This window comes from Oryzias latipes, chromosome 18, assembly GCF_002234675.1.
Source record: "Oryzias latipes chromosome 18, ASM223467v1".
Taxonomy (NCBI): domain Eukaryota; kingdom Metazoa; phylum Chordata; class Actinopteri; order Beloniformes; family Adrianichthyidae; genus Oryzias; species Oryzias latipes.
Window position 1 is genome coordinate 26222236 of NC_019876.2, and position 17501 is coordinate 26239736.

At 39.4% G+C, this 17501-nt stretch overlaps 1 protein-coding gene across 1 annotated transcript in view; it reads right to left on the bottom strand.

Annotated features, from left to right (window-relative positions):
* The window catches only part of ache (acetylcholinesterase (Cartwright blood group)), a 58647-nt gene that overhangs the window by 17469 nt on the left and 23677 nt on the right, over positions 1-17501 (bottom strand). The window contains exons 2-7 of the mRNA XM_023949005.1: positions 8644-9166; positions 6812-7035; positions 6470-6730; positions 5082-5304; positions 3955-4191; positions 2582-2774 (exon numbers count right to left, since the gene is read on the bottom strand). Coding sequence (XP_023804773.1) covers positions 2582-2774; positions 3955-4191; positions 5082-5304; positions 6470-6730; positions 6812-7035; positions 8644-9073 — 1568 coding nt within the window. The 5' untranslated portion in view covers positions 9074-9166. The remainder of the gene's footprint in view (positions 1-2581; positions 2775-3954; positions 4192-5081; positions 5305-6469; positions 6731-6811; positions 7036-8643; positions 9167-17501) is intronic.

The window sequence follows — 17501 nt, forward strand, 5'->3', positions numbered from 1 at the left end:
TGTGTCTGACATAATCATTTGAAAATAGGTTTTTGAAGTGAGTAAATATTTAGAACCTATTACCACTCACCCTTAAATACATATCTGGAAAATGTGACATCAAACTAGATGGACTCAGTAGTGTAAACAAAGAATTCAACTTAACGTGATTGAAAATCACTGTGAGTCACTGCAGGCCATATGAATCTTACAGGTGTTCATTCAGGTTCAAAAAATTCATTAAAAAATCAACTATGGGTGATATATCGATGCCAGGATCGGTATCAGCCGATATTTGCATAGTTTGAGTTTATCTGTATCGGTCCGATACAAAAAAAATCTATTGAAATTCTTCTGACTGCTTTCATAAAACTTTATTTTTTAAATGAATACTTGTTCCTAACAGATTAGGAAGCTCATGTTTAGAGTCATAGTCAGTAATCGGCTGTTTTCAGGTAAATGTTATCTTTGACAGAGTTACATGTTGTTCCTAATAGATCCCTGGCAATGATGAGCTTATGGTTCACAGTTATGTCCAATAGTCCATAAGTGATCTGAATGCTTACACATATAGTAATATAAATGCTTTAAAGTGATCCTTGTTCCTATGAAATCATTTGCTTTATGTTAAAAGGCCGAGTATGACGTGATTGTCCAAGTTGTGCATTTCTAATAAAAAAACAAAAAGGAAATCTAAACTTTGTGCTACTGTAGATAATTTAGTATCGGTATCTGCAAAGATCGGCTATTGGCCACAGTTGCAGGGGAATATCGGTTATAGGTATCGGCCGCAGAAAATTGCATCAGCCCATTCTTAGAAAAAACTAACTTTAAGTGTGTTTCGGAGGGAGAAATAGTCCCAGCTAAAGGTTAATCTTATCTTTCAGAGTCCGCCTCCCCCCTATTAAAACACAGACTACGAGGCTCATCCAGCTTCAAAAAGGTGAGTTTAGTTAGTGGAACCAAACTGCTGCCACAGCTGCTCTCCATCGGCAATGGTCTGCCTCACAAGTGAAGCAGATCTCCTCCAGGGAGGAGATCCACAGACATTCAGGAACAAGATGGGGTCAATACCTGAAATCTATCAGCCTGTAAAAAGCTTTTCTAAAGCTTAAAAAAAAACAAATAGTTTGTCATAATCCACAGACACCACAACATGGTAAAGTGGTGACAAGCTGGCAGACTAAATTTACCCCAATATAGCAGTAACAGTTCATCCAAGACAGCAGAGAAAGCTTCACAACATCCAATTATAAGGCCTGCATTCCCAACTCCATCATTAGAAAGAGACCGGGACAGGTTCTCCCCCTAATACATTAGGGGCTTTGCCTCTCAACAGCAACTCATTAACATCTCTGACAGAAGATTGAACCATCATTTTGCTGCAGTATCTGCCTTGTTTCCATTTTGGAGGAGCGTAAAAAAGGCACACAAGGACTGTTGATTTATTGTAGCATCACCAGTGTAATAAAAAAATGTTTTGTTTTTTTACAATAATAATATCAGATCAGTTTAAAAATCAAAACATAAACTATAAAACTAACCAAAACAAATGAACATTAAACTGCATGCCCGATTATTATTTGTATTTTTCTTCAAACCATAGTGATGGGTTAAAGGAGTTGTACAATTGCAGACTCCAGGACCAAGAACACCAGCCTGCATGCCAGAGGTCAAGACAAAATCCAGTGCACGAAAAAGCCCCGTCTTCTTCAGTCTTTGGGGAAACATATTCTGAGACTAAACATGCTTAAATTTGGTGTAAATGTATCTGTATTTAAGGAAAAAGAACCTCACAGAAACTGTCTGCTTTGATGCCTAAGGTCCTGTTGACCTAGTGTGGTAAAGAAAAGCTTAAAGTCTTTTGTCTACCAGACTTTCCTGAAGAAGAACATCCTTCATCTTCATCTGTGAGCTCAGGCTACAGCGCTCTTGGGTTTTAGAGCAGAACAATGACCAAAATAATAATAATAATAAACCAAATACTAAGAATCCAAAATTCGTCCACTGAAATACAGACCCTTTCCTAAAAGTTAGATAATCATGGGAAAGTGTGTTCATTTGCCTAATTCCGTTCAAAAAATTAACTTTCAGGGCCCACTGTTTAATTGATTTAGACCATTTCTTTGTTTATTTTTACATACATCGGGGTTCCAGCTTATAAAACCCAGAAAAACAGGATTTCAAAAAATCTGAACATTGTGGAGAAATCTCCCTAAATGCTGCAGAACATGAATGTTTTAAACTGAGTTTGACCAACTAATCATCTACTAAACTTAAATTCTATGAAAGTTACATTTTCTGAACTGAATTATAGAAATGAGTTCACTTTTCCATGATGTTCTAATTTGTTAGAAGGGGTCTGTAGACTGTCAATGTTGCTATGAATGAATGGGAGGGGGTCGGTTGGCAGAAATGACCAGACACTTCTTCATTCAAAACAGGGTTTTTTCCCCTTTTGTTGAATACTTGATACTAATACTGATTGTATTAGTCTAAAACATGTTAAGTGTGACAAACATGCAAACACATGGGGTTTCAGGGTGGGGGCAACCCCCCCCCCCCCCCCCCAGCTATTTTTTGACAGTCAGGAGTTTCTCACCCTGTTCGTGCGAAGTTGGCCCAATATCTCATCATGCGTCGACTCAGTTTCTCCTCCTCTGAGGTGTAATTGAGTCTCTTCTCCAGCGGCAGGCCGAAGACAAACTCGATTTCGTAGCCATGGATCACGCCCATCCACTCGGGCCAGGCCAGATTGGAGGCGCGGTGATCAAAGAGGTAAAGGTAAACCCCTCCTTTAGAAGCAAGGAAGACAAAAACATGTGGAGCAGTGAGGCTGCACTTCTCCTAAGCTACCACTCAAAGAAACCTGGACAGCGCATCATAGACTGTAAATATAAGAGCTGGTGAAGCCATCCTGGTTGTGAACAGGAAGCCATCTTTCAAGTACAGTTGCAGTTATTTTGTTGGGAGAATATACTCTTTAAAGACTGAAAAACTACTACACCTGTGCTGATCCTTAACTAAATACAGCCAGGCAAACTAAGAAAGCTGTAAAGAAATCAAGAGGCCGCGTCACACAGCCACCTACATTTTGCACGTATGACAATTGGTCATACGTGAATATACGGGGAAAAGAGAGTGAGAAAAGTTGTGGTCTTTATGTGAAATTTTCACAGATGTATTACGAATGAACTATGTTAAAACCACGGAGGAAGTACAAAGAACCCGTAAATTAACGTAGAACATGAACCGTGTGGGATTATTGTGCTGTTTATATGCAATTCATATATGCGATGTAAAAGTTATACATGGGTGGTACATCCGTGAAACGCCCGTTAGACATTCGTGGAATGGTGGTGGAAAGCCACAAATTTGCGTATTCATCTCACAAAAATCGTTCACAATTGTGTAATATTTACGTAATATAAACTACGTAAAATAGGCATAAACTGCGTAAGTCTCAACCAACCAACAATTTGGAAAAGCTGAACCCATAAGAGCCCACGGTGACATCTATGTAACAGAAAAATATCAGAAATAAATTCTGTGGCCCCACTCCGCTCCACGTAACAAATAGTTTAGGAAATTCAGGAAAAGAGAAAATCCAAATCGGAAAAAAAACAAGAATTAAGGACTAAAAACTGGTTACTATTTAGTGGTTTTGTAGGTGACCATGGTATAAGCGGGTTGATGGCCTTCGAAGTGTGCATTATCACTTTTTAACGCGCTTCGCGTTGGACGGTAAAGGCTTCCAAGGCATGCGTTAAAAAGTAATAATGCACACTTCGTCGGCCATTAACCCGTACTTAATTTTGCAAAATACAAAAAAATAACACAAATTGTTGCATGTTGTCCAAACTGTGTTAGACAAATCAAAAGGCTGTCTATTTTTGATGTTATTTCAAGTCCCCACAAACAAGGGGGAGGATACACTAGGATACAAAAACGAGAACAAAAACACACAGCAGTTACCTTGTGAATTTCCTGCATTGTTCAAGTGTCCAAAACCGTTGTTAGCCTTTTCAGCGTGGTGTCTGGCATAAGAGGAAGCAAAGAGAGCCAGTGGACAGATGACATTGTGGTCGCCCACGATGTCATCCATGGCATCGCGGTTTTTCTCCCCGTTGTTCTCGTCCATCCAGTCCGTGTACTGCAGCACCACTGCCTCCAGACCAATGTCGTTTGCGTGTGGTACACCCATCTTGACCCCTATAGTACAAAAAAAAGCGGAAGTGACTTAAGAGATGTAGATTAAACACAATTTAGACATGTTTATGTACGTACATCAACGTTTAATATGGCAGCAGTGGCAAAGTACCAACAAGAGTCATGCTCGTTTCTTTAACTTTTAGCCATTTTTGGAAGGTTTACAATTTGGCAAAGTCATATTACACCAAGATAGCAGCATACCTAAAACCGTAGTCTATTAGCACTACAGATACCATCAGGTCCAGTAGACATTTAATGTCCACTGATTCACAGTCATTGATATTTGTTCATAAAAACCTTTACTGTCAGTATTTTATTGCAGATTGGAGGCTCTTTCTCTTGACCCTTGAACAACAGAGCTTTAGCTCCAGTGTTGACATTTTTTCGACGACTGTAACTCTTTAACCGTTTACGCAACGTTATTCCAGAAGATTATGCTTGTTTGTGTAAAGGGTTTAAGAGTTTTGGTATGTCAAAGATTTTGTGTTACTCAGGTGTCGCCGGTATTCTAACGATTAATCCCACCTTGTGAGATTAGCACAACTTGATAGATAAAGCTATCTAGATCCCTTATCAGTTAATCCTACCTATGTGAACGCAAGCACAGTATTGATGTTAGGTTGTTAAACACAGCAGGGAAGGACAGATTCATGGGAAAGTAGGACAGTTTAACGGGTTAAAATGTCTACTTTGTATGTTGTTGTGTGTTGCGTGCAGGTGGTGAGATTTACAGTTTATAGAATTTAGGGGAAAGTGCTGCCAATCAAACTCTTGTTCAGAAAAAAATAAAAAATGTTTCTTTTACCAAAGCTAATAATTGGTCATTTGCTTCTCAAAAATCGACCACATTTTTCCACATAGTGCCGTAATTATCAGCGGCTTTAATTTACCTGCTAGGAAGTCTTTTCTGGAAATAAGGCTGTCGTTGTCCTTGCTGAAGCCAGGTGCTCCGTATAGCAGAAAGTAGGAGCCCTCATCCTGGTTGACTCCCAGAAGGATCTGGGTGTCTTTAAAGTCCCCTGAATTCACCATGGCCTCAGGAGCGTCAGGAAGAACCTCCCCATCCACAACCGGTACAAAGGAAAACCGGAAGAGGGCGGTCCATGGCAGCACCTGTATCAGAACGGTAAGTCCTTATAAGATTGTGTGCCTTAAACAAAAAAATGATCAAAAGCAGAGGTTCTACAATCCGACTTCAGGACCACAGCATGCAGAAAGATGTGTATCTGAATGACTGCTTTGGCACTTAAATGGAAAATCTCCACTTTACAACTGTCAAATAAAGAGCATCCTAACAAGAGGAAATGCAAGATGGACTACTGTCCATGGACTTGCTTGAATTAAATGTACCACACATTCCTGACTACTAGAAGAAAAAATGTTACCCCTTCAAAACTTTTTTTTAAAATCAACAAAAAACTACAACTTCTAGAGCCCTACCCCTTCACATTTAGTATAGTTGAAAAGCCCCAAAGGGCCTCTGTAGATACCAAAAGGGGTTCATTCAATAGCATGCAAGGGTTGAGAGGTTTAGAGATGTCCTCTACAGATGGCAAATCTGCATTGCTAGCAGTCAGAAACAGAATGAAGAAGATTAGGACATTTCTCTTATGCTGCGTACACAGATCTATTCCGATTTATGAAAGACTTTGTGTCTTATAATTCAGGCTGGGCACAGACCGCAATTCCTAATTTCCCCTCCATAATCAATTTTTAAACAGTTGGTACTTCCATGTTTGGAAAAGGAGGCTACCCATTTGTCACTACCAAGTCGAGTCCCAGATTGTTCAACGTTCAGCTGGTTTAACTTTTTGCCCGCGTTCAATTGCGGCATAGACTACGTAGAGCCCACACACACACACACACACACTTGAACAACTTGCATAGCTATACGTGAACCCCTAAAGTTTTCATGCGAAGGCCAGAAACGTGCATATGCGCGCGTTTACAAAGCCTTTCACTGGAAGCGGTCATTCCAATGACATTTCAGAGTCTGGTGTGAGCATGAAAAACATGATGTAAACACCTTTGATAGCAGACACCTAAAGACAGGAAGCACCATAACTCCAGAAACATGACAAAAGGAGGGACCAGTTTAGTTAGTCTGGTTTTGACTCCTGGCGCAACACGAGGTTGGATTTTACAAAAGCAGACTATTCCAAAAGCGGGTTCTTAAAGAATGGCTTTTGGACAATTCAGCAAAAGAAGCAAATTTGGGAAGCAAACAAACTAGACTATCCAATAATGGTCTTTAGACAATCAAGGAGAAGGCTGTTACCTGCCATTCCTGATCAATAAGCTCCTGTGGAGTTTTACCCCGCAGACAGTCCACCAGTTCAGTGTCATTGCCTCCATTACAGCCGACCGCATTGGCCAACTGTGTGGCACGCCTCCGAGCCTCAGCATAGGTGACTGAGGCCCAGGGACAGTTGGGGACCCCGCTCTGGAGAATGGCCCGGGTGAAAAGAGGCCTACTGCCTGGAGACAACAGATGGTATCCCACGGAGGCACCACCAGCACTTTCACCAAAGATGGTCACCTGTTTGACAGGTTAAAAGAAAAAAAAACTATATTTTCCACACATATGAGTAATAAAACACAAGCAGAAAACAAAACAAACCTGTCTGGGGTCTCCTCCAAAGGAAGCAATGTTGTTCTGCACCCACTGCAGGGCCATCCTCTGGTCCAGCAGACCCACATTCCCAGGAGCCTCCGATGTCCCATCCAGAGCAAGGAAGCCAAACGCACCAATGCGGTAGTTCATCGATACCACAATAACATTCTCCACACTGGCTAGGTAGCGACCATCATACACGTCCAACGAAGAAGAACCACTGTAGAACCCTGAAAAGGTTACATATCTCAGTAATAAACTTCTCTCTAGACATCATAGCGTTTTGAAGTCATGTATGTCTCTGAACTTTCTCAGGAGCATCACCTTTGATGTATAGTGTTTGCATTTGGTAAACAATTACAGTTTTATTGGATGGTCTCGTTTGTCTGTAAACAACCAGTTCAACCTGCGCTCTTTTCGCTAGATAACAAATCTTCACAAATGTTGCATCATTTTAAAAACTTGTACAGATTGTTTCTCTAACATTCCCAATCTGTTCCCGAAGATTCAAGTACAAATATTTTCAGACTTATTCGTTACCTTTCTAAGTGCAGTAAAAACACACTTCGGGCTATGTAATTATCTATCTTAAACAGTAGAATAATGTTGGATTTTGAGGACAAAGGCTACACTGGGCTACTGTGAACGAAAGTAGAAAAAACCTTCAAAGTAAAGTGTCAGTGAAGCTTGTCATTTTCAAAGTAAAAGCGTTTTTATAGATGGAACAAAAAGAGCCGGAAGTTCAGTTTACTGAGATCAGTTCTGAAAATAAACACATCCATAAGATGAATATGCAAAAAAAAACTGTAGTCAGTTTAGATGGAAGGACTGTGAGGGTTTTCTAGTTGTTTCATTTTCATTGAGGTGCTGCTGTCTCTTAATTTGTTGGTTTACTGGAACTGTAGTCAGAAAAACTTTAAGGATATGAAATTCTGTGGAAAACATTTTGTTGTAAAATGACCCAAAGCAACAGTTATGTTTTGTTTACTGCTGAAGTTAACCAGGAAGTTGACAGTAAAACTTGACAACTGTGTATTTTTTCAAAATCTTTGTCTTTTTAGCTGTTGTGTTTTGTTGATTCTGATCTCATTTTCAAAATAATAGTTTAAATAATAGAAATATAATATGTATATACATGTATATATATTATTAAAATTTTCATTCATCCAGTAAAACAACAAACATATAGGAACCACTAAGACTTATTAAGCTTAAACAGTGAGAATCACTGTCAATTGATCTTGATGTCATGGTTTGAGTTTGTTTTGTCTTGTTTTTTTATTTTAGTTCTTGTTCTGTCTTGTTTGGTTCTGTTTCCTGTTTTATTTTGAAAGGGTTCCTGTCTTGTCATGTCTTGAGTTGTACTTCCTTTGGTCCCCATTCTGCCCTGATCGTGTTCACCTGTGTCTTGTCTGCCCTGCCTGTATATAAGTCTTGTCTCTGCCTTCCTCTTGTGCTGGTCCATTAACTTCTGCTCATGTTGTTAACGTCTTCTTGTCTAGAGTCCTTGTTCCATGTCCCTTGCCACGCCACCGTAAGTTTTTGTTTTGTTTGGTCATCCTGCTCGGCAGCGCTTTTTGTTAATTAAACCTCTAGTCCTTAACCCGTTGGCCTCCCGTCTCTGCGTCTGGGTCCTACCGGCTCTCGAGCCTCCCCGCACATGACACTTGATTCATGATTCCAATCAGATCGCGACTGATTTGCATTTCACATTTGTCCTGATGCATTTTACTTTGGACTGTACCATGTGGGCCAATAGTAAGCTAACAGATCATGCGTTGTAAGATACTTAGTGAATATTTTTTTGGAAAGGATTTAAAAGTATTGTGAGCACATACCTCCCCCATAGATCCAAACCATAACTGGCAGATTATGTGGTTTGACCGATGAGGGCACCCAGATGTTGAGGTACAGGCAGTCCTCGCTCATCTCCCTGTTGGGATTCCACATCTCTATGCCCGGAAAGCCAGGATAAGATTTGTCAACAAACTGGAAACATGCATTAGGGTAGGAGTCGGCTTTGTACACGCCCTGCCAAGGGCGCTTTGGCTCAGCGGGCCGAAAACGCCTCTTTCCCACCGGTGGCTCCCCAAACGGTATTCCCAAAAAGCCGACGACTGGGCGGCTTTGGTCTGGCACTGTCACCTGGAAACCCCTAACACGCCCACTTTTTGTCTGAACGATAAAGTCGGCCTCACTCTGCGTGGAGCAGCTGGGGATGAGGAAGAGGAGGAAGGGGGAGAAGAAGAAAAAAGGGAAGGGCTGCATGATGAAGGTCAAAAGTGTTGGTGTGGTGAAAGCGCTGGTTGTGATTTCCTCTTCAGTCAAGGAGGACAGGGTCTGCTCTGCTTTCCCTCAGATCTACAAAAGGACAGAGGCAGACAGAGAGAGTAATGAGATTTCTTTAATTAAACGGAGGACAGATGGAGAGGAGGGAGAAGAAACACAACAAAGGAAGCTATGAGAATAAAAAGTTATTAGCCAATGGACAAAAACCTTGGAAGATATCACAAGACAAACAACCTGAAACCCCTATATTTAGTCATTTTTAGGCTCAACTATTATTTAAAGTAACTGATATATTTCGGGTTTGGTTGCCTTTTCTGTATTTAAAGACCCACCCTGATAAAAATGTTTTTTAACATGTTCTCATAGCATTTTTCTGATGATGGAGGACATATATGAAGACAATAAGCTCAAAATTGCCTGTCTAAGTGTTTCTTTATTCAAATCATTGTGAATCAAGAGCAGATTCAGCTTTGAGTACACAAAGGCTACACACTGCCTTATTCATCTGTGGATGTTTAGCACAGGTTAGAAAGAAAACATGGCAACTTTTCAAAGAAAGTAGTTTGGGATTTGAGCCCAGATTTCACTGATGTGGGGCGTATCACTAACCCTGAGGTGTACGCTCATCAGAAAATGCAGGTCAGGTGGGGATCAAGTGTTTCGTCTCGTTTTGGTGTGAGCAATGGGGTGAGGGAAGGGGGCATATTGTCCCCAGACCTTTTCCAGAATTCCAGAATTTTCCTGCTTTTTAAGGATGTAATACTGAGCTTGACGTCTGTCATTAAGTTAAATATTTTGGTCATGTTCATGTTTCCTCATATCGGCCCTGCGCGATATGAGGAAAACGATGACAATATAACTTGAGATACATGAACAAATAGCAAAACAACCAAAAACTTCAATTCCAGTTTAATTTCCCTGTTTAATTTAAATAGGAGTCCACATAAATTACACTCCAAATCCCCTTAGTCTACATGGGAGGCAAACATCTAACATAAAAGCGCTTCATTCGATTGGTCGACAACGTGAAGGGCTCCATTCGATTGGTCAAATGCATAAAGGGATTTTTTGGTTTCGTTAAACACTTCAAGCTGCCATAAGATTGTTTTGCCACATTTTAGGTGACCATCTAATGCAATTTTTGCCATCTTGTACGATATGCGTATTGCACGGCTTGATATTGCGATAACGATAAATTTACGATTTATTGTGCAGGTCTAATGACGATGATGATGACATCTGAAATGATCTCTAGTATGTGCTCAGGCAAACACTCTCACATGCAGGGTTAATTCATGTTCTGATTTTGTTAAAAATGCTTTTATTCATATCTTACTGCACTGCTTTGGACACGCCACACATGTGGGTTGACTACAGGGCATCCAGCATGCAGATAATGATGCCCAGAGGGACTACCCCCCCCCCCCCCCACACACACACACACACTTTATCATTTTGGATTCCAAATGTGCTTTACCATCTTAAACTAGAAAAAATAATAGTGTGACAGAATGATGCCCTTCCCCCCCACCCTTTTTTCTATCTTTTCTTAACGTGTGTGTTAATATATTTGCACTTTATTGTTTTTTTATATATACTGTGACTGATTTGATATATTCATGTTTCTCTTTGCCTATCACTTGTACCATTTTATTTCCTTATATTTTCTTTACTAAATTAATATTGGTGTATATGCAACTGACAGCAGGAGGGGGTGGGGGACTGGGGTTTGAATTGGCTTGTATTATGTTTTAAAACTGAAAACTTAATAAATATATAAAACACTAAAAAGGCCTAGTGAGTTGTTTGAGTCCAAACTCTTTTGAGACATTTTATCTCTGGTTTAACACGACGTCTTAATGCCTCAGAGCATTAAATTATTCAGTAGTCTTTAATATCAGTCTGGAGGTACTGGTATGAGCGCATTTTTAAGCCCTTCAGTTTTTAAGTTTGTTATTTGTGTTTTATTGGTTTTTTAATGAATATTGCCCCAAAACATGCTTGTTAGATTAATTGGTTACTTTAAATGGTCCCTAGGTGTGAATGTGACAGTGTGCATGGGTGTGTGACTGTGGCCATGCGACAGACTGGTGACCTGTCCAAGGTGTTCCCTGCCTTCACCCACAAGTCTCTAGGATAGGCTCCAGCAGCCCCGTGACCGTGAAAGGGACAAAACGGGTTTAGAAGATGTCCTTATCATTTTTATATGCTTTCTATTTTACTGTACCTCTGTGATTGTTGGTTCTGATTGTTTTTACAATCAATTACAGTAAATTATGTATTCATTGGTGCATTGCTTTTTTTTCACACTTTGAGAAAAAGTTGATGAACTTGTAACGCTCACAGGTTGTGCGAAACACCACAGAGGCTCAGAAGAGATCAACTCTAGGCCTCCAACAGCGTTCGTCGCTTTATTAATCATGATCATCCACCTTATAAAGCCTTGATGGACGGATACCGTCGTAGACTATACACAAATAAACAGGAAGCGTTAAAAAAGCTTCAGTTCCATGGGGCAAAAATTAATTAGCTCATCATTAAAGGACACCTGAACTACTTCACCCTCTTGACTGTTACATACTTTAAAGTGTTGCATATCGGCGCAACGCTGGTAATTCAAAGAACGTCGTCAATACTGGAGCTAAAGCTCCGATGTTAAAGTTAATACAAGTAACAAGTAGAGGATTAGAGAGATTCTTAAAAAGTAGTATCAGGTTTGTGAGCGAGTTTGTTCAATTATATACACAAATTCTATAAAAAACAATCCATTCTTTTTTTACATTCTGTCTCTATCTTTTGAAGTGCATTTATGATGAACATTACAGATTTCTGTTCAGTTGCTGAATCTGTGACTGAGATACTTTTTTGTGCCACTATATTTGTGCTTTGGCCCTTTTTTTGTCAAGACTCCAATCCACCTAATTTGAAGCAAAGAAGGAGAGTCTTCAATAAAGAATCTATTGCACATTTTCAGTAAGACAAAAAAAAACATACACTGCTGAGCTACAGCAACTACAACAGAACAAAAATGTGCTAAAGTACTGGGACTGAACACTGTCAAATCCCTGACAACTTGTTGTCAGAAGAAAATGCCAGCAGAGACACAAAGCTCCATCCAGGCCGCTCAGTCAGTCAGAACCTGGACGAGGTCAAGGAAAGTCAACCTTCTCTGCAGCTTCCCCTGCCAGAGCTCATGTCAGAAAAAATGAAGTGTGAGTTTTTTCTGGGAGGTTTTCTTTGGAAGGGGACGGAGAAAGTGACAGGCGTGACATTGACACACTCACAGCTGCCCGTGAGCCTTTAAATCGACGCTGATCCTCTCACCCTCACTACCATACCCTGCTGAACAGAAATGGCAGTCTGCAGCCCAACAGGTGGCCGACAACTGCCTCCACACACATTGTTGCTCTTCTGAAGTTCAGCGCATCAAGCGTGTCGGGCAGATCTCCAGCCACAGCATCAGGGCATCGGTCGCCTCATAAAAGCTCTCATTTAAATAAAGGAATACCCAGAAATGTAATTGTAAGATGAATTTCCTTCATGTATGTCCTCCATCATCAGCAAAATGCCACAAAAGCATGTTGAAAACACCAAAAGCACCATTTTCATCGGAGGGGATCTTTAAATGATAGCCTGCACGGCTGTGCGGTGTGTAGAGGAAAATGGAGGGAACTTTTGACTGGATGGAAAAGCTTTTCCATCTTATATTGGGGGGGGGGGGGGGGGGGGGGACAAAACTCTCCCAGACAAAACACCAGAGTGGAAGGCCATTACAAATCAAAGCATTTCTCACAGCTTTCTTATTCCTTATGTTTTCATTTTATTTAAAAATATTGCTATATTTACTATTTTTCACCCATAAATTGGGGTGGGCAAGTGTGGGGCAGAGCTTTTTTGCTTCTAGCTCCGCCCCTGTATCCAAGTCATGGGAAGTTAAACTTCATAGATGGGAAATATTATTTCTTAAACGACCATAACAATCCAAGAGGTAGGAAGCAGCCCTGACGAGTGAGACGACTACATCTCACTGCGGGGTTACAAAAACAGTATCTCTGAGATTTTTACCCATCAACGGGTTGGCAGAATTATAGGTTTTTTTCATAAGTAGGGCTGGATTTTCAATGAATAAATGAATCAGTGCATCCATTTTCCTTTAAATCAATGTTTTTCTATTCTTTGGTTGTCTATTAGTTTGTAATTAGTAATTATTAGGTTTTAATTAATCATGAGCATAATGGGGGTGGGTATATGTACATTTACTTCCTTCCTCTCCTTTTATTGTTGAAGAGCTTCATATTTAACACATTTAATGTGTCATGTTGTGTATGTACAGTAAAAATAGGTCTATTTATGATCAAGAGTAATTATAGGGGCATCATTCACATACTTAATAAAGCATAATTAATTATTATACCAAATTTCATATGTAAAGATAAATATCTCTTTTGTTTTCTTCTTCTTTAGTATTTTTTATGTTGTTATTGCTTGAAATAAATAAATTCCAATACAATCCAGTTCATTGATGTCAATATTTAGGATCTCATTAGAGAACATTTTTTCAGATTAAACTGCTGGTTATGGGGAACGTAAGGCAAATAAAATTGGTTTAAAATGGAACCTTGAAATAATAAATTATGTTGAATAAATTGCTAAGAATAATAGATTGATTCAGGAAATGCTTGTATATTTTTGGGTCTTCCTTGGGTACACAGGCAAGAAAAAACGTGTTTTTGTGTTTATAGTTTTTAAAAAATTTAATCTAGCAGATATAATTCTAAAGAAGAAATGAAAAAATAATTTGTGCATTGTTAAAAATCAGTCAGTTAATGGACTGTCAATTAAATTAAAAAAATATATACAAATAGAAGATTACACTTATATAGGCAAAACTGGGTTTTATATCAACAAATAATCCCATTTGTTAAAAATTCTCTTTGGAAAATATACGTTTTAGGAAACAAAAAGGATTTACAAACTATTTTTAAACTGATAAGTGATTAATTCATTTTGTATTTTACATCTATCCCTTTGAAGTTTTATTGACTTTTTTCATTTCTGATGTTGGAGTCCAGTTTTACTGACAATATGAAACCCAATGGAGAAAATCTCAAAGCAACAGCCACAGGACCTGGAGTTCCCAAATAAAATGATACATTAGAAGAAACAAAGATGATTTCATGATCTTCAACAAAACTGTTGGTGTAAAGATTAGACTGTTTACAGTGTGAGTTGTTTTTTTTTTTGGGGTGGGGGTAAAGACACTTAGAAGACATAAAAAACATAAATGAAGTCTCATTTTGGTCCACTTTTGTCTGCAGTCATTGTCTAAACTTAGCCACCGCCACAACAACAGAGGAGAAGTGGAGTCTGTTGGTGGGCTGTAAGAGAGAGCGAGGGCTGGGATTGAGGACGGAAAGAAGTTCTGTATGGCAGGCTGCGCTTATTAATAGCTGTGACAGCTGCGTGGAAGGCAGAAAAGAGGGCGGAAAAAAAGAGGGGGAGGCAGAACAAGGTTTCATATAAAGGATGCTGGGAGTCAGTGGGCTTCAGAGATTCAAAGCCACGCCGTTTTGTAGAGAAGTCCAAGTTGACATCAACTCAGCTGGGCAGGTTTAATCCTGACAGACAAGACGATGGGTTGAATCAAACTCAATCAGGACTTTTTTTTTCCCTTCCTGTGATTTACGTTGCATTTGGTGCTGAAATTAGAACATGAAAGCAAACTGCAGACGCCTTCTGCTCATCAAATGCACATCTGATCCAAAAACAGGACTTTAGGCTCCATGTTGAGCTCCAGGTCTGCAGCCTCTGTAGATGTAGCAGTCATTTGGTACACCCCAGTTGGAGGTTGGATTTTTGCATTGGCAGTCTACAAGTTAAGATGACCTTGAGCAAGGCACAAAACCTGCATCCATCACCAAAATCTGCTGGAGTCTCCAAAGGGTTTTGGTTATTTAAGCACTGTATATTTCAGAGAAAAAGTTGCGTATATTTTGGCCGAGGACAGGAATTGTACTCAGGCGAGACTCGTATGTGATTTAAATAGATAAATAAATAGCAACAACCGCTAGATAGAGGGTACTGTAGCTGTGAGTGTCAGTATTAACAACGCAGAAGAAGACACGCCGCTATGTCTTACGCCATGTGCGACATTGATTTACACATTAATACTAATTTGGCTATATTAAACATAGAAGTAATCTGATACATATGAACAATTATTCAGATAACCATAGTTGACAAACAAGCCAGCTTAACTATAACACTTAAAATGACTAAATTCATTGAATTCTTCATCCTCTGCGTTGCTTTAACTGAACGTAGGTTTTCGAACGCACTTTTAGGATACGGTATTCACACTGGTCTTCCCAATACTACAGCATGTCCAGCAACTACAGTTGGAAAAGGCTTGGTGTGAAATGTCCAAGCGGTGCAAATCTGGTGAATCTCTCTCCAGACTTTTTCTTTGACAGCTCTATTCCGATACATGAATGACTTGGTTTCATATAATTAAGTATAATTATAATTATTAATTTCTAATTTATGATATCTTTTTCAAACGGTTGGAACTTCCGTGTTTTAAAAAGGCGCCATCCATACGACACTACCAAAGGTGAGTCCCTGCCACACTGTAAACCCTAACAGTTGTATTGGCTCATAACTATTAAGGTTACACAACTTAAATGTCATTTTGTAGTTGATTCAACTATAAAGTATTAAGCTCTATCAACATTTTTTCACATTTAACTTAACAGTGCTCAATATTTTAAAGCTTATTTGTATCTAGCACTCAAAAATTTTAAGATCCCTGAAGTAGCGTCATGACGTCATCACGTACTGGTGGGAGGGTCTTTCGTTTTCTCAACGTTAGCTCAGGTGGCCATGTTGGATTTGCCGAATGCGAGTATGCGACGTTTGAAATTGAAAGTCGAGCATTTTATTTTTCTGCAATGCGTTGTGATTTCGTCCCGCTTCAAGACGCCACAACCTCGGTTTTTTTCCATCCGCCTCATCGCTGATGTTTTCCTCAGTGGCGCCGTCTTGTCTTCAGCCCTGATTTAATTTGGTAAGTATCGTTCACGGTTTATTTTGAATGAAATGCTTTTAAAGTGCTCTTATACTACCGTAAATCTGGTTTACTGTTGTTTAAACATACGTGTGTTACGATGGTTTTAGAGCTTAATGTGACAAATGTACATTAGTTCGTCATAGCAGACGTATGGCGAGCCAAACCCAAAATGCGTTTCTGCCCGTAAGTTACGACAGTGATGAGTTTTTTTCAGAGGTAGAAATGATCTGTTATGCTGCAATCACACTAAATGTGATCTGCGTGTGAGATTCGCGTTGGAGGCTTCTGTTTGTGGCTAAAGTTTGCTGCTGGACACATGTCCGAAAATGTCACTCAAAGCCTCTAACGGTTGTGTGGGAGGAGCTACCGCCAACAGTTTTAAGCCTGGTTGCTACATGGAAGCATTGGGTTTTGAATGCAGCTTTAAGCTTTTATAAATCACTGATCTCCATTATAAAAAGGGTTTTTGTAAAAATAAATTAATCAACGTGCTCGTGTTGTGTTCAGGTACCGAACTACAGAGTTCAGTGTTTCACCTCCAGTTAGACGCCAAGGCCAGTGAGGTAACTTGTCTCCTGATCAGTTATTTGTCTAGAGCTATTTTAAAAAAATGCTATAGTTTGTGTAGTGCAATATATGTTTTGATCAGAATATAATTGAAACATTTTTCTTTACCATTGAAAAATCTCTTTTGGACTTTTTCAGATACTGAACTTCAGAGAGTTCAACAGAAAGTCACCATTTCACCAGGAAAGAGGTGTCAGTGGGTGAGTTTTATACTTATTTAATATATTCATCTTGAACTATGGAAACATTTATGCACATTTTAACTAGCCAAATAGAAATAGAGTTAAAATTATTTACAATTTAACCAAACATATTTAGATTGCAGGCTGAAGGTGGCACAATGGAATGGAGGTGCAAGTTGTGTTCTGCTACTTGAGCACTATGCAGTACTACATATAATGTTGCAGTACTACATAGCCAATATTCCAAAGTGTTTCCACTGCCATGTATGTGGAGACACTTTGGAATACAATAATACAATGATGTTGCATTAGCACCATTCCATCATTTGAAACCATGAAAACTCATCTGTCAAGATCTAAAATGGATTTATGTAGAGTAGATGCAGTCAGAGGAAATTGTGCAGTTTTTACATGTTTGTGGAACTTAAAGCTGCCTTTTTCTGAGACTAAGTCCACCAAAACAGACAGGAACTGGCCAGCTTGGTTAGGATTTATGACCTCCAGGTGAATTTCTAATGTATTTCTAATTCAAAAACGGATAACAAATCATAATTTTTAAGTTCTGTCAACTCGTTAGGGTTTACAGTGC